Raw genomic sequence first — 19985 nt, forward strand, 5'->3', positions numbered from 1 at the left:
GAAGTTAGCGACCTCGGCAATATTTACAAATTGGCGATTTCGCCCACTTTGAGCCCTATTTTCGGCTAATTCCATTGTTCCAGTCAACCAAACTCATAGCTATTTCTTTAGAACTCCATCTTTTCTATCGATTGAGTACAAGAAACTGCGCATTTACCCATTTCAACTACCCAATAACATAGTCAGAAATTTGCAATTTGGCCAATTTCACGAAAATTAAAAAATATGACAGTTTCAAAATAGGGTCCAGAATGAACAATGCAGACATTCCTGGCTCTAAAATAACATTTTCTTTGTTCATCAGTCACGTCTCCAGGCCCCTCTGATATTACTCTTGCTTTCTATTTTGAATTTTTATTCAAACAAAAAATAGAAGATTTACTCTTATGCAGACTTCTGCAATATTGTAATAATTGCATATTGTCAACCCATTCATGACTGCATATTAGAATGGCTAGTTGGACATTTATTGGACAATGACATCATTTGTTTTCTTTTGAACATCGGCAAAAATCAAACATTTCCCCTACTTTGAGCTCCATTTCCAGGTTCTTTTCATAGTAAAACCAATCAAAATTACCACTATTTCTATAATATGTTTTCCATTCTATCAAACGAGACCAAGAAAACGAGAATACAACCGTGAATACTATACGAAAATAGACCACAAAGTCGGCATTTTAATTAAAAAAAAACGATCGGAGTTTTTTTTTCTCATGCACTGCGTGCTGCAGGATTTTTTTTTATATGGTGCACACTGACCATAGAGACCCATTCTCTCACATGTGGGCCTTCCAGCTTTCTCCTGCTTGATTTGAAGCTGCTAGAATTTATGAGTATATATACGTCAAACACGGTGGATCGTAAGACGTATATATACGACCAAAACAGTCAAAGGGTTAATATAATAATAAAAATATTATTCACTCCATGTAACAAGACTAAGTGCAAAATCCTTTCATCATCATTCAACACTTTCACCATCACTCATACATAATCACTGTCATTACAGACATGCTCAGATATGACAGCTTAGATGTCCCTCAAACTGCCAATATCCCAAACCCCTCCTTTCACTGCCAGTCCCATAATATTATGGCTTGCAAGCCAGTGTCGGTCCCGTAATACTACGCCAAAATTCTAGTGGCTTCCAATCTTGTGGGAGAAAGCTGGTAGGTCTACATATGAGAGAACGAGGCTGAGTGGTCAGTGTGTGCAGTATAAAAAAAAATCCTGCAGCACGCAGTGCATAATGAGAGAAAATACACAGAAATAGAGATGATTTTGAATGGTTTTCAGACTAAAAGTACCTTGAAATTGAGCTCAAAGTAGTGGAAATGTTTGATTTTTGCTGATGTTCAAGAGTAAACGAATCACGTCATGCATCCAATACACATCAACTGGTGGGTCTAATATGCTTTCACGAATGTGTTGATATTACTTATACCATTTTTACAATAATGCAGTAGTCTGCATAACAGTAAATCTTCTATTTTTTGTGTGAATAAAAATTCAAAATGGAAAGCAAGCATAATGTAAGAAGGACCTGGAGATGTGACTAATGAACATAAAAATTTTTATTTTAGTGTTAGGAATGTTTGCATTGTTAAGTTTGGACCCTATTTTGAAATTGGCCTTACTTGAATTATGAATTAAATTGTTCCTATCTAACATGCTCACTCACGCTTACTGGAAGTCCAATCCCCTCACACACAAAACCTCCTCTATCCCTTCCCTCCAACCTTTCCTAGGCCAACCCCTACCTTGTCTTCCTTTCCCTACAGATTTATACGCTCTCCAAGTCATTCTACTTTGTTCCATTCTCTCTAAATGACCAAACCACCTCAACAGCCCCTCTTCAGCTCTCTGACTAATACTTTTAGTAACTCTACACCTCCTCCTAATTTCCACACTACGAATTCTCTGCATAATATTTACACCACATATTGCACTTAGGACATCTCCACTGCTTCCAGCTGCCTCCTTGCTGCAGCATTTACAGCCCATGCTTCACACCCATGGAGGAGTGTTGGTACCACTATACTCTCGTACATTCCCTTCTTTGCCTTCATGGATAATGTTCTTTGTCTCCACAGATAACTCAATGCACCGCTCGCCTTTTTTCCTTCATCAGTTCTATGGTTAACCTCATCCTTCATAGACCTATCTGCTGAGAAGTCATTTCCCAAATATCTGAAAACATTCACTTCTTCCATACTCCCTCCCTCCAGTGTGATATCCAGTTTTTCTTTATCTAAATTGTTTGATACCCTCACCACCGTACTTTTATCCATGTTCACTTTCAGCTTTCTACCTTTACACACCCTCCCAAACTTGTCCACTAACCTTTGCAACTTTTCTTTAGAATCCCCAAAAGCACGGTATCATCAGCAAAAAGTAACTGTGTCAACTCCCATTTTGTATTTGATTCTCCGTAATTTAATCCCACCCCTCCCCCAACACCCTAGCATTTACTTCTTTTACAACTCCATCTTTAAATATGTTAAACAACCATGGTGACATTAAACATCTCTGTCTATGACCTACTTTTCCTGGAATTAATTTCCCTCTTTCCTACACACCCTAACCTGAGCCTCACTATCCTAATAAAAAACTCTTTATCTAAATATTATTCACATATATGTTTCAATGTAAACACCTGATTTACACATCCCCTACCCATTCTAAAGCCTCCTTGCTCATCTGCAGTGTGAGCAGGGTAGTATTTTGTGAAGGGATTCAGGGAAACCAGTTAGCCGGACTTTAGCCCTGGAGGTGGGAAGTACAATGCCTGCACTTTACAGGAGGGGTTTGGGATATTTGCTGTTTAGTGTCATCTAAACTGTCGCATCTGCACTCCAATGGCAAGATTTTGAAACTATGAATGATGGTTAAAGTGTTTTTTCAGGTTACCCTGCCTTGGTGAGAGATAGCCAGCATGTTAAAACATCTATAAACATAATTTCTTTTACCTTTTTTTCAGGAGAGAGAAATGTTAAATAAAAAAATATTTGAATTGACTACTGAAAGGGATAAACTGGCAGGCCAGGTGAGAGATCTTCGGGATAATATATCACATCTTAACACTGAAATGGAGAGTCAAGCTCAACAAGCTACATACCAGGTTAGTACAGAAGATCTGTAACATGTATATACTCTATATTAATCTCTTGATTCCTTTCTCTTGGATACTTTTTCCTGAAAGGGGAATGACAATAATAGAGCTTTGTTTTACGTATTAGAAATCCATGTCTGCTTTGTTTTTTCTCATGCTCTTACAGAATTTTTCCTCTGTTAATACCCCCCACTTTTTCTGTACAGGATATACTTTTACCTTTTTATCATGTGTGCTGTTTCTTTTTTTTGTTCTTTCTTTCTTTCAACACACCGGCCGTATCCCACCAAGGCGGGGTGACCCAAAAAGAAAGAAAATCCCCAAAAAGAAAATACTTTCATCATTCAACACTTTCACCTCACTCACACATAATCACTGTTTTTGCAGAGGTGCTCAGAACAGTAATATGTACAGAAGAAGGGGTTACTAGCCCCTTGCTCCTTTTTTGTTCTTATATAATTATATTTTCCTAGGTAGTAGGTTGGTAAACAGCAACTGCCCAGGAAGGTACTACTGTCCTGCCTAGTGAGTGTAAAATAGAAGCCTGTAATTGTTTTCATGATGGTAGGATTGCTGGTGTCTTTTTTTCTGTCTCATAAACATACAAGGTTTCAGGTACATCTTGCTACTTACATTTAGGTCACCCTACACATGCATGTACAGTGGACCCCTGGTTCCCGATGTTACCGGTATCCGATAAATTCGGTTGCCGATGCATTTGATCGAAAAAAATTTTGCCTTGCTTCCCGATACAAAACCCAGTATGCGATACGATTCGTACGAGACGTGTCCAATTGTGGCCTGAACTCCCCCGTGTGTACCGGTGTTTACAAGTCAGCCAGTGTGCGCACATCAAAGGATACATTCGGTACATTCCATATTATCTATATTATCACTGTTTTTGGTGCTTGTTTCTGCAAAATAAGTCACCATGGGCCCCAAGAAAGCTTCTAGTACCAACCCTTCCAGACCAAGGGTGCTACTGATTATTGAAATAAAGAAAGAGGTAATTGCAAAGTACGAAAGTGGCATTGGGGAAGTCCTTGGGGTTCGAGGTTAGTGGGGAGGATGTGGAAGAGTTGGTGGAGGGGGACAATGACGAACTAACCACTGATGAACTGCTGGATCATCTTCAACAGCAAGAGGCCAGACCTGAGGAAACTGCTTCGGAGAAGGGGATAGAGAAAGTGAAGCAGTTGCCTACTTCAAAGATTAGGGAAATGGGTGCAAAGTGGCTTGAAGTGAAAAGCTTTTTTGATGAAAATCACCCTCAGACAGCTACTGCAAGCCGTGTTGGCAACCTGTACAATGACACTGTTGTGAACCACTTTAGGAAAGTCATAAAGGAACAGGAGGTACAGGTCTCTATGGACAGATATGTTGTGCGACAGAAGTCCAGTGACTCTCAAGCTGGTCCTAGTGGCATTAAAAGAAGAAGGGAAGTAGCCCCGGAAAAAGACTTGATACCTCCAGTGCTACTGGAGGGGGATTCCCCTTCTATGCAATAGGTTCAACACACTCCTCCTCCCATCCCATCAATCATCACCAGATCTTCATTAAAGGTAAGTGTCAATTATATTCTATTGTTATTAATCCATTGTTATTGTTGTTATTGTAATTATTTTATTGCATTAAACTTAATATTTCGTGTGGTAAAAGTTTTTTTTTTTTTCATACTTTTGGGTGTCTTGCACGGATTAATTTGATTTCCGTTATTTCTTATGGGGAAAATTGATTCGCTTTCTGATATTTTTGGTTTACGATGAGCTCTCAGGAACGGATTAATATCGGGAACCGGGGGACCACTGTACAAGTATATATGTTTGATAGGAGTGAATGGAGACAAATGGTTTTTAATACTTGACGTGCTGTTGGAGTGTGAGCAAAGTAACATTTATGAAGGGATTCAGGGAAACCGGCAGGCCGGACTTGAGTCCTGGAGATGGGAAGTACAGTGCCCGCACTCTGAAGGAGGGGTGTTAATGTTGCAGTTTAAAAACTGTAGTGTAAAGCACCCTTCTGGCAAGACAGTGATGGAGTGAATGATGGTGAAAGTTTTTCTTTTTCGGGCCACCCTGCCTTGGTGGGAATCGGCCAGTGTGTTAATAAAAATAAAAAAAATACACCCCTCTGGGTTTTCTTCTATTTTCTTGCTAGTTCTTGTTCTTGTTTATTTCCTCTTATCTCCATGAGGAAGTGGAACAGAATTCTTCCTTTGTAACCCATGCGTGTCGTAAGAAACGACTAAAATGCTGGGAGCAAGGGGCTAGTAACCCTTTCTCCTGTTTACATTACTAATTTTAAAAAGAGAAACTTTCATTTTTCTGTTTAGATCATCTTGCCTCAGTGGGATATGATGGAAAAAAAAAATTATATTTTGCAGTGTAAAGGCTAGAGGCAGTGTAAATATGTTGAAGAGTAATGATGTGGTGTGAATATTGTGCAAAGAATTCAGTGTGTTAAGAAATCAGCTAACTGGACGTAAGTCCTGGAGGTGGGAAGGGCTGTGCCTGCACTCTGAAGGAAGGGTGGTGGGTATGGACAGTTCAAGAAGTGGTTTGATTATGATGTAATCACACTTCAGGAAAGCATTTGAGTGAATGTTTGTGAATGTGTTTTCTTTGGGTTACCCTACCTTGGTGGGAGATAGTTATTGAGCTAAAAAAAAAAATAGGAGACAATGTGGGTTTACCAAAAGAGCAGCTCAGAGGGCTGAGAAGAGGTTTTTGAGATTTAAAGAGGATGGAACAAAATAGGATGACTAAGATGGTGTTTGAATTTTAGATAAAACTTCTAAGACTGATTTTTATCTTGTACGTAGGTGACAGTTGTCCAGAATAGCTGGGAAGGTGGTGTTCACAAGTGTGTTGAAGGAGCTGTAGATGGAGCATTGATTGTGGTCTCACATGCTCTCTCCCACTTTGATCTTGAGACTCATGCAGATATCAAGTGTACACCAGGTAAGTTGAAGCTGGTTCCACTTGATTCTTTTAATATTTAAAATATTAATATATATATTAGTAATTTAATTGATAAAAATTATTTCTCTTTGCTGATATAGAATAAAAATTCACTTAATAATAAAGATGCCCAAATTTATGAATGCCAGAAATCACTTGGATAAGTAATTAAAGACAAGTAAGCAAGTTTGTGTATCATAAGTAGCATATGGAGGATGGAGCCTCCACCACTCTGCTGAATAAGTTCACAGGGTTTAGCACAATAAAATAAATAAAAATCTACTTGATTTTAGTATTGCATTATTTATGCTGATGTAACCAAAACCTTAAGGAATTTTCTTGTGTACTTTATCTGTAATTTTTCCTTTTTATCTAGTGCACTGTAGTGAGAGAGAGAGAGATAGGTTTCTACCCAAAAATAGAGATTCTGAAAACACATTCACAGTGTATTTAGATCAGAAATGTCTTGTGTAATGGTAGTGTGGTGTCTACACCTAAAAAAAAAATTAAAAAAGGGGGATGAAATGGAAAATGTTCAGAAACATGTTACAAAATTCCTCTCGGGTACCTTCATGAGCTGGTAATGTAGTGTCATAAAATGATAAAAAAAAATTGATACCATCAACTTGGAAAAACAAAAAGCCACTGTTATAAACGGATAGAAAAGCAGAGGAAATGAGATACTACAGTTTTTTTCTTCACAGTGCAAGAACAGTGACGTGTCTGACCTCACTAGGTCAGTGAGGTCAGACGGTCGGTGAGCCTAAGGTCACTAGGTCAGTGAGCTTAAGCCAGTAGGGGAATTGGACCTGCCTTGCATAGGCCAGTAGGCCTGTTGCAGTGTTCCTTCTTTCTTGTGTTATTAACAGTGCAGTGAGGTACAAGAAAAGATTGTGATACAACCAGTAGAAATTTAAATAAACTATAGATTAAACATGAAACAGAGCAAAGCTCTTGTTCCTCTAGCTGTACATTGGTACTGTAATGACATACAAACAACAAGAAAGTCATAGAAACATGTATTTAAATTTATTTTTAATTTGATGGTTTATAGGAAGATCACAGTCAGTATACAATTTGACCCCCATAATTCTCATTAACTGTAAATATATGGTTGAACCCTGCAATTCACATGAGCTTTTGTTTTGTCATTATCTTTTTGCTTGGTGCTTGACCCTATCTGTGGCTTCCATATTCATTTCTTTCTGTAATTAAAAATTAATACCTGTATATTGTATGCTATAAGGTACATTCTGTATGTTGTCAGAAATAGAAAATCTGTGTTTAGCATGATTCTCCTAGCAAAGTTCAAAAATGTGTCCGCATAGTCATGCGTCCAGATATTGACCATGCCTAACAGTGCTTAACATGACTGATTGATCAGATGTAAAATGTTAATTCATTAAAAATATATTAGTGTACATGAAAATTAAGCCTATAAATCTTAGCATTAGCAGATTTTAATTTTGTGCACTGTATTACAGAATACACTCTGGCATACCATGCATTGGTGGTAGATTCTCTGACAAAGCTTTGGAGTTCATACGAATCGTATATCAGCAGTTTCCATGCAGCCCCATACCTCATCACCAGCATCTCCTCAACTGCTCATTACATTGCTACTTTTCTACTTTATGCAAAGGCCACCTCACATGCCAGCCCAAATATTGAACATGCAGAAAGTGAGTCATTCTTCTTATTTCCTTTTTTTATATTTAAGTATTTAATTCATAACAGTGTAGGTAGTAGGTTGGTAGATAGCAACCACCCAGGGAGGTACTACCGTCCTGCCAAGTAAGTGTAAAACGAAAGCCTGTAATTGTTATACATGATGGTAGGATTGCTGGTGTCTTTTTTCTGTCTCATAAACATGCAAGATTTCAGGTACGTTTTGCTACTTCTTACGCTTAGGTCGCACTACACATACATGTACAAGCATATATACACACGCCCCTCTGGGTTTTCTTCTATTTTTTTCTAGTTCTTGTTTCTGTTTATTTCCTCTTATCTTCATGGGGAAGTGGAACAGAATTCTTCCTCCGTAAGCCATGCGTGTTGTATGAGGCGACTGAAATATCGGGAGCAAGGGGCTAGTAACCCCTTCTCCTGTATATATTACTAAATGTAAAAGGAGAAACTTTCATTTTTCCTTTTGGGCCACCCCGCCTTGGTGGGATACAGCCAGTGTGTTGAAAGAGAGAAAAATTCATAACAGTAGACACAATTTCTTGTTATACAGCAGGGCCCCGCTTTACGGCGTTTCACTTTACGGTTCCGCTAATACGGTCATTTCAAATTATGACCAAAACTCGCTATACTGCTCCCCCCACCTGACTTTCTAATACGGTCACCGCGCCCCACCTTGTTTGTTTACATTCTTCGTGAGCTCAGTAAGCACTAAGTCTCTCCATTTTGTCTGGAAACTCCAAAATTTCAAATGTTTTTAAAAGTTATTTCATATTTTATATATACTCTGATAATTATACTTATGTATACCTGTACTTAAATAAACTTACATACTGTGCTGGCATGCAGGTACACATTAAAATCAGTAAGAGTGTCTTATGTCTCCAAACGTCATATTAGTAATGATAATAATCATCGAGTCTCATTTAAATGTCGTATATTACGTTAAATACACATTTTCATTAATCCATCTATGATATTTTTTCAAAATTATATAATAAACACGATACATAACATAAAAAGATGGGAGACGGCCGACTTTTTTAAAAAAAAAAAAAAAAAAAAAAAATGAGATGTGGTAGCAGACGACTTGCACAAGTGACGCCATATTAGAAATGCTAATAATAATAATAATAATCACCGAGTCTCATTAAATGTTGTATATTACGTTAATATACACATTTTCATTAATCCATCCATGATATTTTTTTCAAAATTATATAATAAACACGATACATAACATAAAAAAATGATAAATACACCCTACAATAGAATAAATAAACATAAATATGAGATGTGGTAGCCAGATAACTTGTACAAGTGATGCCAAGAATAACATTTTGTCTAATCTAACATAAGAGAAAATGTGTTACTGGGGGTAATTGTAGAAAATTATTCCTTTCGTATGTTGTGTACGAAATGGTATATAATACCGACAAGATGAGAGTAAGACACATGTGCAACATCTGGGTATCTTTATTGTAGACGTTTCGCCATCCAGTGGCTTTATCAATACAAATTCTAGGACATAACTTGAAGACAGTAGAACTATGTACAGAAGATGAGGTAATCAGTCCCTCAAACTAGGAGTAGGTGCGAACAGCACCATAGTCGTGGAGATTCTGAAGCAGAAGAAAGAATCCTGGCGCTTATATAGTAACGTCAGGTGTAGCAGACGAGGGCATATTCACTGGTAGGCGGGATTCCCCAGTGGAAGTAGGTCCTTCCCAAAGAGATGGGTTAGTTGTAGAAGTAGTTGTCGTAGTCGTGAAGGTTATGTACATGTCCTCAGAATTAAGATTCCATGATGTTGCAGTGTCTGACAAGTTGTGTACGAAATGGTATATAATACCGACAAGATGAGAGTAAGACACATGTGCAACATCTGGGTATCTTTATTGTAGACGTTTCGCCATCCAGTGGCTTTATCAATACAAATTCTAGGACATAACTTGAAGACAGTAGAACTATGTACAGAAGATGAGGTAATCAGTCCCTCAAACTAGGAGTAGGTGCGAACAGCACCATAGTCGTGGAGATTCTGAAGCAGAAGAAAGAATCCTGGCGCTTATATAGTAACGTCAGGTGTAGCAGACGAGGGCATATTCACTGGTAGGCGGGATTCCCCAGTGGAAGTAGGTCCTTCCCAAAGAGATGGGTTAGTTGTAGAAGTAGTTGTCGTAGTCGTGAAGGTTATGTACATGTCCTCAGAATTAAGATTCCATGATGTTGCAGTGTCTGACAAGTTGTGTACGAAATGGTATATAATACCGACAAGATGAGAGTAAGACACATGTGCAACATCTGGGTATCTTTATTGTAGACGTTTCGCCATCCAGTGGCTTTATCAATACAAATTCTAGGACATAACTTGAAGACAGTAGAACTATGTACAGAAGATGAGGTAATCAGTCCCTCAAACTAGGAGTAGGTGCGAACAGCACCATAGTCGTGGAGATTCTGAAGCAGAAGAAAGAATCCTGGCGCTTATATAGTAACGTCAGGTGTAGCAGACGAGGGCATATTCACTGGTAGGCGGGATTCCCCAGTGGAAGTAGGTCCTTCCCAAAGAGATGGGTTAGTTGTAGAAGTAGTTGTCGTAGTCGTGAAGGTTATGTACATGTCCTCAGAATTAAGATTCCATGATGTTGCAGTGTCTGACAAGTTGTGTACGAAATGGTATATAATACCGACAAGATGAGAGTAAGACACATGTGCAACATCTGGGTATCTTTATTGTAGACGTTTCGCCATCCAGTGGCTTTATCAATACAAATTCTAGGACATAACTTGAAGACAGTAGAACTATGTACAGAAGATGAGGTAATCAGTCCCTCAAACTAGGAGTAGGTGCGAACAGCACCATAGTCGTGGAGATTCTGAAGCAGAAGAAAGAATCCTGGCGCTTATATAGTAACGTCAGGTGTAGCAGACGAGGGCATATTCACTGGTAGGCGGGATTCCCCAGTGGAAGTAGGTCCTTCCCAAAGAGATGGGTTAGTTGTAGAAGTAGTTGTCGTAGTCGTGAAGGTTATGTACATGTCCTCAGAATTAAGATTCCATGATGTTGCAGTGTCTGACAAGTTGTGTACGAAATGGTATATAATACCGACAAGATGAGAGTAAGACACATGTGCAACATCTGGGTATCTTTATTGTAGACGTTTCGCCATCCAGTGGCTTTATCAATACAAATTCTAGGACATAACTTGAAGACAGTAGAACTATGTACAGAAGATGAGGTAATCAGTCCCTCAAACTAGGAGTAGGTGCGAACAGCACCATAGTCGTGGAGATTCTGAAGCAGAAGAAAGAATCCTGGCGCTTATATAGTAACGTCAGGATTCCACTGGGGAATCCCGCCTACCAGTGAATATGCCCTCGTCTGCTACACCTGACGTTACTATATAAGCGCCAGGATTCTTTCTTCTGCTTCAGAATCTCCACGACTATGGTGCTGTTCGCACCTACTCCTAGTTTGAGGGACTGATTACCTCATCTTCTGTACATAGTTCTACTGTCTTCAAGTTATGTCCTAGAATTTGTATTGATAAAGCCACTGGATGGCGAAACGTCTACAATAAAGATACCCAGATGTTGCACATGTGTCTTACTCTCATCTTGTCGGTATTATATACCATTTCGTACACAACTTGTCAGACACTGCAACATCATGGAATCTTAATTCTGAGGACATGTACATAACCTTCACGACTACGACAACTACTTCTACAACTAACCCATCTCTTTGGGAAGGACCTACTTCCACTGGGGAATCCCGCCTACCAGTGAATATGCCCTCGTCTGCTACACCTGACGTTACTATATAAGCGCCAGGATTCTTTCTTCTGCTTCAGAATCTCCACGACTATGGTGCTGTTCGCACCTACTCCTAGTTTGAGGGACTGATTACCTCATCTTCTGTACATAGTTCTACTGTCTTCAAGTTATGTCCTAGAATTTGTATTGATAAAGCCACTGGATGGCGAAACGTCTACAATAAAGATACCCAGATGTTGCACATGTGTCTTACTCTCATCTTGTCGGTATTATATACCATTTCGTACACAACTTGTCAGACACTGCAACATCATGGAATCTTAATTCTGAGGACATGTACATAACCTTCACGACTACGACAACTACTTCTACAACTAACCCATCTCTTTGGGAAGGACCTACTTCCACTGGGGAATCCCGCCTACCAGTGAATATGCCCTCGTCTGCTACACCTGACGTTACTATATAAGCGCCAGGATTCTTTCTTCTGCTTCAGAATCTCCACGACTATGGTGCTGTTCGCACCTACTCCTAGTTTGAGGGACTGATTACCTCATCTTCTGTACATAGTTCTACTGTCTTCAAGTTATGTCCTAGAATTTGTATTGATAAAGCCACTGGATGGCGAAACGTCTACAATAAAGATACCCAGATGTTGCACATGTGTCTTACTCTCATCTTGTCGGTATTATATACCATTTCGTACACAACTTGTCAGACACTGCAACATCATGGAATCTTAATTCTGAGGACATGTACATAACCTTCACGACTACGACAACTACTTCTACAACTAACCCATCTCTTTGGGAAGGACCTACTTCCACTGGGGAATCCCGCCTACCAGTGAATATGCCCTCGTCTGCTACACCTGACGTTACTATATAAGCGCCAGGATTCTTTCTTCTGCTTCAGAATCTCCACGACTATGGTGCTGTTCGCACCTACTCCTAGTTTGAGGGACTGATTACCTCATCTTCTGTACATAGTTCTACTGTCTTCAAGTTATGTCCTAGAATTTGTATTGATAAAGCCACTGGATGGCGAAACGTCTACAATAAAGATACCCAGATGTTGCACATGTGTCTTACTCTCATCTTGTCGGTATTATATACCATTTCGTACACAACTTGTCAGACACTGCAACATCATGGAATCTTAATTCTGAGGACATGTACATAACCTTCACGACTACGACAACTACTTCTACAACTAACCCATCTCTTTGGGAAGGACCTACTTCCACTGGGGAATCCCGCCTACCAGTGAATATGCCCTCGTCTGCTACACCTGACGTTACTATATAAGCGCCAGGATTCTTTCTTCTGCTTCAGAATCTCCACGACTATGGTGCTGTTCGCACCTACTCCTAGTTTGAGGGACTGATTACCTCATCTTCTGTACATAGTTCTACTGTCTTCAAGTTATGTCCTAGAATTTGTATTGATAAAGCCACTGGATGGCGAAACGTCTACAATAAAGATACCCAGATGTTGCACATGTGTCTTACTCTCATCACCCCTCCTTTAAAGTGCAGGCATTGTACTTCCCATTTCCAGGACTCAAGTCCGACTATATGAAAATAACCGGTTTCCCTGAATCCCTTCACTAAATATTACCCTGCTCACACTCCAACAGATCGTCAGGTCCCAAGTATCATTCGTCTCCATTCACTCCTATCTAACACGCTCATGCACGCTTGCGTGCATGAACTGTTTGAGTTACTAAAAGTATTATCCAGAGGGCTGAGGAGGGGTTGTTGAGGTGGTTTGATCATTTAGAGAGGATGGAGCAAAATAGGATGAATTAAAGGGTGTATAAATCTGTAGTGAAAGGCAGGGTAGGGGCCGTCCTATGATAGGATGGAGGGAGGGGGTAAAGGAAGTTTTTGTGTGCAAGGGTCTTGGACATCCAGCAGGCATGTATGAACATGTTAGACAGGAGTGAGTGGAGGCAATTTGTGTTTGGATCTGACAAACTGTTGAGTTTGAGCGGGGTAACATTTTGTGAAGGAAATCAGGGAGACCAATTAGCCGGACTTGAGTCCTGGAGGTGGGAAGTACAGTCCTGCACTGTAAAGGAGGGGTGGGAACATTTGCTGTTTGGAGGACCATCTAAATTGCCATTCTGTGTGCCTCTGCAAGACAGTGATAGTGTGAATGATGGTGAAAGTTTCTTTTTTTGAGTTACCCTGCCTCAGTGGGAGAGAGCCAGTGTGTTTTAAAAATATTTATCAATTTTGTCATGTTTTTAGCTTACCCAAAATGCTGTGCATAACCAGGGACTTTCTATATGCATATATTGTACTATTATTATCTAATGTATTGTACTATTATTATCTAACTTTATACATAAAAACTTTTTTTTTTTTCCAACAAACTGGCCATATCCCACCAAGGCAGGGTGGCCCAAAAAGAAAAACAAAAGCTTCTCTTTTTAAATTTAGTAATTTATACAGGAGAAGGGGTTACTAGCCCCTTGCTCCCGGCATTTTAGTTGCCTCTTACAGCACACATGGCTTATGGAGGAAGAATTCTGTTTCACTTCCCCATGGAGATAAGAGGAAATAAACAAGAATAAGAACTAGAAAGAAAATAGCAGAAAACCCAGAGAGGTGTGTATATATATGCTTGTACATGTATGTGTAGTGTGACCTAAGTGTAAGTAGAAGTAGCAAGACGTACCTGAAATCTTGCATGTTTATGAGACAGAAAAAAGGACACCAGCAATCCTACCATCATGTAAAACAATTACAAGCTTTCGTTTTACACTCACTTGGCAGGACGGTAGTACCTCCCTGGGCGGTTGCTGTCTACCAACCTACTACCTAGGTAAAAACTTTGTACCTTATGGAAGTAAAATAGGTTTCTGTTTCACACTCATATGACACAACGGTAGTAACTTCCTAGATGATTGCTGTCTACCAATCTATTATCTAGATGGATAAATACAAACACATTGGCTGTCTCCCACTGAGGCAGGATGACCCCAGAAAGAAATGCTTTTAATGCCTTACTTGGTTATTGTAGTCTTAAAAATGTACTTTGAAGTGCCTTAATTTTAACAAAATCTCAACAGATCTTGTTGCTTCTCTGGAGCAATTTGCCAAGGAATGTATTGATAGCCTTGGAAGGATGCGTACAAAACAAGCTCTAGCGGATATCTTAACAACCAAGGAAAGGTTTGAGAGGTATTATTCTTTTCTTATTATTTATCTCCTACCACATTGGCACACTCTCGTCAATTTAGGGTGATCCAAACAAGGAAACCTTCACCATCACTCATTCAGTAGCTATCTCCCTTCATTAATGTTAAGTTGCTCTCCACTGACAGCACATTACATCCCAAAAACCACTTGGCTTGACTTCAGTCTAGGAAGCTTGGACATATATTATTAAACCATAATTGTCATGCATTATAATAAAAGAACCACTGACTGTTCATCATTCTCCAAAGTCTCAGAAATGTAGATTTTTTTTTACTTTTAGTCATTTTATTTTATTTTTTAAGAATGCTGAATCTATATTTATGTAAAGTATAAAAAACATTTAATCAGTTAGTTTCCCTTTTTCTTTGACTTTGTTCAGTTAGTACCTACCTTTCTTTTTTTAATATGGATGCCTGGTACCCATATTAAAAATCTTTCTTTAGTACCCAGACATGTTAACTTTGCCCACCATTTTCTCTGGTGATCCCTCCTTTGCTGCAGATTCTGTGGTTCTTAACCAACATTAAATTGCTAAATCAGTTGTGAGTCCCATCCTTACAGTCCATGTCTTTTCCTCAGCATTATTTCCCTCCCTTATCCCCATTCTGCACCATCTCTCTCACCTCTGCCATGCAATGCTGAATTACCATTATAAGCTTAGCTTTTTCCATGAATATTTTACTAGAAGCATGTTATCCATTATTTACAAGTACATTTTGTTTATAGGTGCTGTTCACTGGTTTCCTTGTGTGAAGATCATAGCCCTGGAATAGAAGATATGGCTTCCGTAGTACAGCGAGAAATGGAGAATATGGATACTGCCATTAGGGATGCTGTTGAAAAGTTCACTGCCATGTTAGAAAATTCTCGAGCTAAAGATACAGGCACACAGCTAGAGGTAAGTTGTAACGAAGTATTTTGGCATCCATCAGGTATGTGTGAAGCTATTATATTGGAATGAGTGGGAACAAAAGGTTTATGAAATATTACAAACTGTTGGAATGAGAGCAAGATAATATCCATGAAGGGATTCAGTGTAAACCATTTGAGTTGTGGAGGTGGGAGGTGAGAGGTATTGTACCTGCACTTTAAAGGTTAGATGGTATGTTATGGTTTGGTAGGTTATTTCAATTTTAATAGATCTTGAAAGACACCAGAGAAATGGGTGATGATGAATGAGTTTTCTTTTTTTATCACTGTCCCTTGGTGTGAAAAATGGTATCATTTATTTTTTTTATTTACCTAGATTTAGTTTAATTTTTTCTTGTTCCCTATAGAATGATGTAGCACCTAAAAAGTAAGATGCATAGTAATGTACATTTTTATATATTTTGTATTTATGAATATTTGTAAGAATGAGGAGATAATTAGAATTTTGCTGATGTGCATATTGAGTATGTTTCAAATATTATAAATTTACTTAATTTTACCAATTTTCAGATTAAGTTAGGAAAGGTGCAGAGATGCAGTTGTGGCTTAAGTTTTTCCTTACAGTTTTTTAAGTGTTTTGTGTGTTTCTGATGTCAAAAGTAATGTGGTATAACTAACTTGATGTGTAAATTTCAAGCCCCCTCTGGATATCATCTCATGTTTATCCAGTAGTCTCCATCAGATATTTTGAAAATATTTTTTTTTTTTTTTTTTTTCAATTATTTAGACAGCTTTTACTTTTCTTGAAGCACTGCATTTGTGTTGATATTAATTAGTAAACTATTTTTACCATCCTGTGTTTATTAGTATCACTAATCATTGAGTATCTTTGCTATGATAACTATTTTCATCTGTTCTTGCCCTTAGAATTTGAACTGTGACAGGAACATGGCATTTTTTGAACTAACAGAATGTTATTAACTACAGCCTCTCCTCACTTAGCGACGTACTCATTTACCAACGCCTTGGACTTATGACGGGCTCTCTGACCAGTATGCATACCTAAATAATGTATAGTAGAGCTGATTTCTTCTGTTGTGTTTATTACAATATGCAGTGCACTACTGTATAAACATTTAAAAATACAGTGGAACCTCGACTTATGAGTGCATCCACTTGCGAGTTTTTCCAGTTATGAGCAGTCACTCGGTCGATTTTTTGCTTCCAGACACGAGCAAAATTTCCAGATGCAAGTGAGCCTCAACGGAGGTTCCTTGATGCTGGTGAGGGGCTCTTGCTCTTTATCTAGGGAATTGGATCTCACTTATTTGTTGGGCTATCTTATTGAAGCTTGGGCAATGTATGATGGAAAGATGCTTCTTAACATACACTAAAAATGAAAGAAATCGGACCATAAATAACGGAGTTCACTTCTCAGCCATTAGCTGCCCCTTAGTGGTATTTTCGTATGGTTTTTTCTGGTTGTATTCTCGTATTTTTGGTCTTATTTGATAGAATGGAAGATATATTACAGAAATAGATTTGATTTTGATTGGTTTCACCACGGAAAGTACCTTGAAATTGAGCTCAAAGTAGCAGAAATGTTCGATTCTTTGGTGATGTTCTAGAGTAAACAAATGACGTCACTGTCCATTTCAATATGCAGTCATGAATGGGTTGACATTATTTATACAATTATTACAATAATGCAGTAGTCTGCATAACAGTAAATCTTCTATTTTTTGTGTGAATAAAAATTACAAATTATTTAAGTCAACCGTCTCCCACCTAGGCAGGGTGACCCAAAAAGAAAGAAAAAAAAAATCCCCAAAGCTAAAATACTTTCATCAGCATTCAACATTTTCACCTCACTCGTATATAAACACTGATTTTGCAGAGGCACCCAGATACAACAGCTTAGAAGTATATGTAAAGATATAATATAAACAGTGACCTGAAATAATATAATTAACTCTATATAGAATATAATATCAGGGCCCCAATTATATATATACCATCCTATTACACATCCCTCCAAACAGCCAATATCCCAAACCCCTCCTTTAAAGTGTAGGCATGGTACTTCCCATTTCCAGAACTCAAGTCCAGCTATATAAAAATAACCGATTTTCCTGAATCCTTTCACTGGATGGCAGTGAATATCACAACAATGTGGGAACAGTTATGGCTGCCTCCACCTGTCACATAATGATATATTTTAGTCATTCTATAGTATATATCAGGTTTCTATGTCATTTATGTTGTTTATTATGTCATATTAGATGAAGCGTGATAGATAAATAAGCTGTAGAGTCGATATTAGCAAAATATTGAAGGAGTATTTAGTTCTGTCTCCAGACAAACTCTCGTCAACCGCCAACGCTGCCGATACCAATACGTGACTGACATTTTATTCATTCTAGAGTATATATCAGGTTTCTATGTTGCAGTAGACCGTCATTTAACATAGAAGTTACGTTCCTGAAAATGCTGTGTTAGGTGAACTGAAGAACTTGTGGGGAAAATAGGGTTACGTTCCTGAGAGCCCCAAAAAAGCCAAACATTTTTTTTTTAGGCCTCTACATCTTACAAGAATGAAAATGAATAAGTAATTGTAGTTCATTGTTGTAATGTATTATGTTGTTTTTACTGCTTAAGACAACAACTGTAACAAATAATAGTATTTCTTACCTTAAATTGTGGGTGCTGGTGTTTGTGGATGATTGTGAAGAGAGTGGAGAGTTATACTGTGGCCCTACTGGGCTGAGGTGGATGGTAAAGGTTTTGGTACTGAAGTCAGTGGTTGTACTGGAGTGTCTAACTTTAAATCATTCAGTCAGTAAGTCGTCATTCAGTAAGTTGGTCAGTCAGTAAGTCAGTACATCAGTCAGTCAGCCATTCAGAAAGTCAGTCATTCAGAAGGTCATTCAGTAAGTCATTCAGTCAGTCACACAAACTTATGTTTACCTCTTTTTATGTGTACAAAGTAACACTTCATTAGGGCCACAAGTTATCTCTTGTCTGATATCATTATTTGCTTCGTTAATTCTAAGACTTAAATGCTTATATATCAGGTTTCTATGTTGCAGTAGACAATCATTTAACATATATATATATATCAGGTTTCTATGTTGCAGTAGACCGTCATTTAACCCTTTCAGGGTTTCAGACGTACTAGTACGGCTTATGCACCAGGGTTTTCGACATACTAGTACGCCTAAATTCTAGCGCCCTCAAATCAAGTGAGAGAAAGCTGGTAGGCATACATATGAAAGAATGGGTCTATGTGGTCAGTGTGTGCAGTATAAAAAAAAAATCCTGCAGCACACAGTGCGTAATTAGAAAAAAAAACTTTGACCGTGTTTTTGGATTAAAACAGCGACTTTGCACTGTATTTTCGTATGGCATTTATTGTTGTATTCTAGTTTTCCTGGTCTCATTTTATAGAGTAGAAGACATATTACAGAAATTGAGATGATTTTGACTTGTTTTACAATGAAAAGTACCTTGAAATTGAGCTCAAAGTAGCAGAAATGTTCGATTTTTACCAAAGTTCAAAAGTAAACAAATCATGCTACATGTCCCATACACATCAACTGGTGAGTCTAATATTCTTTCACAAGTGCGCTGATATTATTTACACCATTTCTACACTAATGCAGTAGTCTGCATAACAGTAAATCTTCTATTTTTTTGTGAGAATAAAAATTCAAAGTGGAAAGCAAAAGAATGTAAGAGGGGCGTGGGGACGTGACGAATGAACAGAGGAAATGTTATTTTAGTGCCAGGAATGTCTTTCTTGTTTATTCTAGATCCTATTCAGAAATTGGCATCTTTTGAAATTTGTGTGAAATTGGCAAAATTGCTAAATTCTGACCACTTTATTGGATAGTTGAAATCGGTAAATGGGTGGTTTCTTGTACTCATTAGATAGAAAAAATGGAGTTCTAGCGAAATAGTTATGATTTTTGTCGACTAGTACACTGGAATTGTCCGACAATAGGGCTCAAAGTGGGCAAAATCGCCGATGCGTAAATATCTTCGAGACCGCTAACTTCGCGAGAGCATAATTCCGTAAGTTTTCCATCAAATTTCATACTTTTGGCGTCATTATGATCGGGAAAGGATTCTCTATCATTCCAAAAGATTTTTTTTTTTTTTTTTTTTTTTTTTTTTTTTATTTGACGACCCTGAGAACAAGTCTCGGAGAGGGCCTGGTGACCCTGAAAGGATTAACACAGAAGTTACCATACCCCCGGCCGGGATTGAACCCGCGGTCATAGAGTCTCAAAACTCCAGCCCGTCGCGCTAGCCACTAGACCAGCTAGCCACAATAAGATTCATCCAACTAGGTATATTTCTACAC

At 38.4% G+C, this 19985-nt stretch overlaps 1 protein-coding gene across 2 annotated transcripts in view; it reads left to right on the forward strand.

Moving 5' to 3' along the window:
* Hip1 (Huntingtin interacting protein 1) overlaps positions 1 to 19985 on the forward strand; it is a 105981-nt gene that overhangs the window by 78330 nt on the left and 7666 nt on the right. The window contains exons 11-16 of one of the 2 annotated variants that reach the window (XM_053785368.2): positions 2984 to 3124; positions 5937 to 6075; positions 7560 to 7757; positions 14620 to 14731; positions 15476 to 15647; positions 16190 to 16204. In XM_053785368.2, coding sequence (XP_053641343.1) covers positions 2984 to 3124; positions 5937 to 6075; positions 7560 to 7757; positions 14620 to 14731; positions 15476 to 15647; positions 16190 to 16204 — 777 coding nt within the window. The remainder of the gene's footprint in view (positions 1 to 2983; positions 3125 to 5936; positions 6076 to 7559; positions 7758 to 14619; positions 14732 to 15475; positions 15648 to 16189; positions 16205 to 19985) is intronic. The other variant, XM_053785369.2, reaches the window with a different exon arrangement.

The sequence above is a fragment of the Cherax quadricarinatus genome, chromosome 35 (genome assembly GCF_038502225.1).
Source record: "Cherax quadricarinatus isolate ZL_2023a chromosome 35, ASM3850222v1, whole genome shotgun sequence".
Classification (NCBI taxonomy): domain Eukaryota; kingdom Metazoa; phylum Arthropoda; class Malacostraca; order Decapoda; family Parastacidae; genus Cherax; species Cherax quadricarinatus.